We start from the raw sequence: 6560 nt of genomic DNA on the forward strand, positions 1-6560 counted from the left end.
GAAATCGCATCATATGACCCCTTTAATGGCTGTGTGTTGAGTTATTTTGAGGGGACAGCAAATTTACACTGTTATACAAGCTGTACACTCACTACTTTACATTGTAGCAAAGTGTCATTTCTTCAGTGTTGTCACATGAAAAGATATAATAAAATATTTACAAAAATGTGAGGGGTGTACTCACTTCTGTGAGACACTGTATATTATGTAAACTTACTTTTATTTTGGATGCGATTAATCGATTTGACAGCATTAATTATTATTCTTATTATTTTAAAGGCTAACATAAGATAATAAACCTTGATTTATCTGATTCAGTAGAAAATATATATTCATATTTCTGACCACTTGAACACACATTTGTTTTTCTGTTATGGTGGGGACTCTCTATTGACTTCAGTTGTTTTTATACACAGCTAATGAGATTTTCATTCCATTAACCCTCAATGAAACCCTGCATTTTCATTTGGACATTATTTAGCATGTCATTGTTTGTGGGGACTGTGTGTTTGGACCATCAATGCTACTTGTGAGTGCAGTTCGATGAATGCTGTTTGATAAGAGTTTGATGCTCTCTCAGTTCCTCCGTCCTCTTACATCCTACAGAAGTGACAAAGCTGCCATCTACTGGTCAGGACTGATTTTGAGTTTAGCATTACAGTATTTACAGGTTCCTAATGTATTTGGACACTTAAAAGTGTATACATTTAATTTTATTAAAGAAAAAAAATCCAATCAAGTGGCATCTGCAAACAAATTATGCTAGAGTAGATCTAACTTCTAAATCAGTAATTACACTAATATTTTCAGTAACTGCAGGCTAGCTATGTTACACATTTGACAACCATAACATGTCCATTTAAAAAACACTAAACATTTTTGTGATTTGTTTCAATTTTGAGATGAACTGTACATATTAGCAGTTGGGGTCTGAATATGTATTGCTATAATTAACCAAATGTAATAATAATAATAATAATAATAACAATTGTTACTGTTTACTATATATATATATATCTATATGTGTGTGTGTGTGTGTGTGTGTGTGTGTGTGAGAGAGAGAGAGAGAACTTATTTGCACAATACAAGTCCATGTCTATTAGATGTAATTGTCTAACACTAGAGGGCAGTGTCTGATAGTAATAAAGAAGTGTCACATCTTCTCACTCCCTCAGTTTCTGATGCTACACCCCATGTCTTCATAAACTAAACATTTCTCAGTTCATGTCATAACATTTTAATCCAGGCTAGTAGAAGGTCTCTAATTTGACCACAGCAGAGCTCCTCCAGAGATACTGTGTTCAGTGAGTCAATAACTGGGCGATATTAAATATTTTGCTCGGCTGATCAAATTTTATTGAGCTATTTCAATTTGGCAGACACTGCACAGGGCAAACACTCGGTCCGCAGAGGGAAGTAAGCAGACTGGTACTGAGAATACAAGAGCACAGGCCACATTTCAGAGACCTCCTTGGCTGAGAGTCAAATATTATCCTGTTGAGCTGAGCAGAAAGGGCACAGCTAGGAGAAATAAAAAATGTTTGGCAGGGAAACTATATAATAAAAATAATGCATGTAATTTAGATTTTTTTTGTAACTGAATATATATTGGTACACTGCAAAAATGATAACCTGCAATTGGTGTTTTAAAGGATTAGTTCACTTTCAGAATAAAAATGTCCTTATAATTTACTCACCCCATGTCATCCAAGATGTTCATGCATGTCTTTCTTTCTTCAGTTGCAAAGAAACAACTGCAAGATGAGCATTTGTGGTTAAAAAGTATTTTTTAGAAAATGACCAATGGTTTGGCTAGATAAGACCCTTATTCCTTGGCTGGGATCCTGTAGAGCCCTTTGAAGCTGCATTGAAACTGCAATTTGGACCTTCAGCCCTTAATCTGTAAGTTTACACTCACGGCGCAGTTATTGTGTTTTCGCAAGCGACAACGGTGTACCAACTCTAATTGGTAAAACTTCCTAACTGTTCTGTCTTTGGCTGCACAGACCAGCACAGAACACCAGAGTCCCAGCCTCAGAGGAGACAAGAGAGCAGTGGATTTATTGATTTATTTACTGTATATTGCTGCTGCCACACAGATCTAAAATAAACATGCGATTTATTTCCCAGCAGTTTACCTTCACAGACATAACCGACTGTTTTTTGTAACTCATGTGTGTTTTTAATGTAAACTTGTGTGTGAATGAGAACTTAGTTTAGTACTCACATGCTGTGACAGCCGCTTTCTGTCTGTGTGCTTCGGATGTGTGCTCTCAGAAAACCTTATATCAGAAGTTTAAAATCGTATGGTTTAAAACGCATGATTTCAGCACAATAAACATGATAATCAAAACCAAAACTGATGTTTTTTTTTTTAGCAGGTCCGAGCTGTAATGGAGCAGCTCTATTCTGGAAAAGGGGGCGGGGAGCAGCAGCTCATTTGCATTTAAAGAGACAGGCACGAAAAACAGCGTGTTTCTGCTTCCACTCAAAATAGACATTTTCAAAATGATATAATAAATTATCTGTGCAGTATTTTGAGCAGAAATTTCCACCAGAGACTTATATTACATTTTGTAAAAAGGGGCATAATATGTCTCCTTTAAAAACATTAAAAATCCTGGAATGTTTTCCTCAAAAACCTTAATTTCTTTGCGACATAAGAAAGAAAGACATGAATATCTTGGATTGGATTTTATTCTGGAAGTGAACTAATCATTTAAGATATTTCTACCTTATATTTAACCCATATAATGTTTTGTGGTATAAATGAATATAATTAGGTTGTATCGGCAATATTAAATAATATTTTTGACTTAATTATAACCAATTCATTTAAACAAATTGACAAAATCTTTATAGATTTTTTGGGGGGATTTTCTTGATTAACAAGAAAATCATGGGATTAGTTGTTTCTAATAGATTTAACTACAGTGGGAAAAAAACTGGTGTAGAAACAATTTTCACTCAGAAGTTGCAAGTAAATTTCATAATTACAAAGAAATGACAAGTAGCACATTGAATCAAACATGAAATTTTGAAGTAGAAAAACTGAAATCGTATTTTCTATGCACCACAATAACCACCACTGTAAAATCATTTTTACACTGTAGGCTAAATTTTAATCTTCCCAAATGGGAAAATATAAGGTCTGATGATGCTCATAAAATTTTTTTCTTTCTACTTTTTTCTTCTTCTCTCTTTCTAACGCTTTAATGATTTCAGTAAAACAGGAGACAGATTCATTATTTGCTTATGTTAAAGTAAAAACAACTGAACAGCCGAATATGCTCCATTTCTTTACTTTTGTACTGCAAAAAAAACCTCATAATTTAAAAACATTTTCTTGATTAACAAGAAAATCATGTGATTAGTTGTTTCTAATAGATTTAACTACAGTGGGAAAAAAACTGGTGTAGAAAAATTTTCACTCAGAAGTTGCAAGTAAATTTCATAATTACAAAGAAATGACAAGTAGCACATTGAATCAAACATGAATTTTTGAAGTAGAAAAACTGAAATCGCCACAATAACCACCACTGTAAAATCATTTTTACACTGTAGGCTAAATTTTAATCTTCCCAAATGGGAAAATATAAGGTCTGATGATGCTCATAAAATTTTTTTCTTTCTACTTTTTTCTTCTTCTCTCTTTCTAACGCTTTAATGATTTCAGTAAAACAGGAGACAGATTCATTATTTGCTTATGTTAAAGTAAAAACAACTGAACAGCCGAATATGCTCCATTTCTTTACTTTTGTACTGCAAAAAAAACCTCATAATTTAAAAACAAAGTTTCTTAGCTAATGTATTTAGGACTATATAGAGTTTCTCACATATAGCTTTAGCTATAATTAGTATTCCAGATGTAAAAAAAAAAATCCAAATATTGAATAATTTTTCAATATTTGAAAAATTATTTCATTACATCATTACACTTGTGTTACATAACTAACATAACTCTTCTCTTTAATGCCATTCAGCTTTTCAAAGTAATGTAACTAATATAGGAGTCTGGGAAAGGCTTGCATTGTAATTACCCCCAATGTCATCAACATTTCCCCACTGTGCTGGCACGAATTCCCAGCCGTTTATTTCCTGTCCTTTTCATGCTGGAGGGAGGCTGGATTTGGGATCTTGGGAGTCACATGGAGCAAAGTTTTTGATTGATGTCCAAAAGCCATTACGACACTTTTCTCAGGCGTGTAGAGTAGTGCTGAACTTTGATGCTGCTTCTGAATGCAGCCGATTCGTAGATTGTTTTCAAATTGCGATCGTTCATTCTGCTGAATTTGTCCGCTGCTTTCCCCATCATGTTTCAATCCTCCAGCCGGCGTCAAAAAGTTTAAACTTCTGCTTTTGCAACTTTCTTAAGAAGACCATCGAAATGACTGAGGAGAGCAAAGCCGACCACAGTGCCCAAAGTGGGAAAGATTTAGAGAAACAGTTCCGTTTGCGAGTTTGTGTTTTGAACGAACTTCTGAAGACCGAACGGGATTATGTTGGGACGCTGGAGTTTCTCTCGGTGAGTGCGACTTGGGTAATTGTTTCATTGGATAATTTCATATTTTTTAGCCCAGGTAGATCAGGAAGCAATTGCCTATCCATACGGCTGGCCACGCGACAAAGTAGAACGCTCCTAATGAACGTAGGCTACAAGCGCGCACATCTTTGAGTATCTCGGAGCGTTCGCACAGTCAGTTCTCGCTGAACAGTGTGATGAAAGTTAAACTGTGTACACTTACAGTAGACAACTTATTTGATTATAATAGAAGCAAGTGTGCGAATTATGCAGAGGTTTTAAAGGTGTTTCTATCGGGCACATATTACCATTTGCACAGTTTGCTAAACACCAGTTATCTAAAATACTTTTTAAAGAAAAAAACTAACTTTTTTTTTTTGATAGATGATACTAAGCGTGCGAACGGCGTAGCCTACTGTTGCTATGGTTACACCATCAGGTTAGCGTCTTTTTGGCGAAATGTGAAAATACGTTTAAATCATTTAAATCTCGGTTTAAACTTATGAATGCTTATTTGCTAAAATATGTTTTTAAGTAGCCTATATATATATATATATATATATGTGCTTTTAAGTTATTGATTTGGACAAGTCGTCAGACTCGCATAATTCTCATCCTGAATGGGCGCGTTCTATTTTGTTGTCGCGTCGCTCGTTTGCGGTGTAAATGGGCTGTACTGAACACGTCTGTTTAGTATGTGTGGAGTGAATCAGCAGCATCAGAGGTCTGTCTAGCGGTGAACCTCGAAACCCAGACCGTGCCATGCCTGTCAGTCCCGCTGATCGCTTTGGTTTGTAGCTCAGTTATCTAAAATACTTTTTAAAGAAAAAACTTTTTATTTTTTTGATAGATGATACTAAGCGTGCGAACGGCGTAGCCTACTGTTGCTATGGTTACACCACCAGGTTAGCGTCTTTTTGGCGAAATGTGAAAATACGTTTAAATCATTTAAATCTCGGTTTAAACTTATGAATGCTTATTTGCTAAAATATGTTTTTAAGTAGCCTATATATATATATATATGTGCTTTTAAGTTATTGATTTGGACAAGTCGTCAGACTCGCATAATTCTCATCCTGAATGGGCGCGTTCTATTTTGTTGTCGCGTCGCTCGTTTGCGGTGTAAATGGGCTGTACTGAACACGTCTGTTTAGTATGTGTGGAGTGAATCAGCAGCATCAGAGGTCTGTCTAGCGGTGAACCTCGAAACCCAGACCGTGCCATGCCTGTCAGTCCCGCTGATCGCTTTGGTTTGTAGCTCTATCTAAGAAGAAAAAGCACAGAGTAAATGTCTCAATTTAATGTGTGCCTCTTTCCCCCCCCCTCTGCATTGGAGCGCTTCTCTCCAGTTCCTGTTGACCCTAAGAACGCAGTCAAAGTTTGGATTCACAGAGAAAAAGTTCATTGCTCAGAGGTTTTATAGCTCAGGAGACTCTCAGTTGCTTATTTGTACACATCAGTTTCGCCTCAGATGTTTCTCCTAAAATTAAAATCGACACAAATGAGACACAACCCCGATAACACACATATGTCTGCAAGACGTCTGTTAAAGATCGCTTCATCTGGAAAGCATCTACTGTGTACAAACATCTGATAGACGTCTCTAAGATGTCAGTTTTACATACATTCTAAATTAACATCTTAAAGACAGTTTCTAAACGTCTATTTGACATCTAGGAAACGTCCTATAAATGTATTGCAGATGAGCAAACACTCTAAAAAAATACGTCAAATAGACGTCTCCGTGATGTACGTGTGCTATCGGAATTGTTCACATGTAGTAAGCATATACTGTGGACAGCGCTGACTTCTCTTGAGTTTTGATTGCAAAACTGAGACATTTTTGAGAACTCTTTCTGAAATTTGAAAACGAGATTGTGGAGATTAAAGGGTTAGTGCACCCAAAAATGAAAATTAGGCTGTGTTTTACTCACCCCCGAGGCATCCTAGGTGTATATGACTTACTTCTTTCAGACGAATCCAGTCGGAGTTATATTAAAAATTGTCCTGGCTATTCCAAGCGTTATCATTGCAGTCA

The 6560-nt window shown here is 35.9% G+C and overlaps 1 protein-coding gene across 1 annotated transcript in view; it reads left to right on the forward strand.

Moving 5' to 3' along the window:
* Positions 1 to 4142: 4142 nt before the first annotated feature.
* The window catches only part of LOC107758281 (phosphatidylinositol 3,4,5-trisphosphate-dependent Rac exchanger 2 protein-like), a 128972-nt gene continuing 126554 nt past the window's right edge, over positions 4143 to 6560 (forward strand). Inside the window, exon 1 of the mRNA XM_016575987.1 lies at positions 4143 to 4525. Within this exon, the coding sequence (XP_016431473.1) occupies positions 4388 to 4525 (138 nt within the window). The 5' untranslated portion in view covers positions 4143 to 4387. The remainder of the gene's footprint in view (positions 4526 to 6560) is intronic.

Source organism: Sinocyclocheilus rhinocerous, unplaced genomic scaffold (assembly GCF_001515625.1).
Source record: "Sinocyclocheilus rhinocerous isolate Xijiao unplaced genomic scaffold, SAMN03320098_v1.1 scaffold142, whole genome shotgun sequence".
NCBI lineage: Eukaryota > Metazoa > Chordata > Actinopteri > Cypriniformes > Cyprinidae > Sinocyclocheilus > Sinocyclocheilus rhinocerous.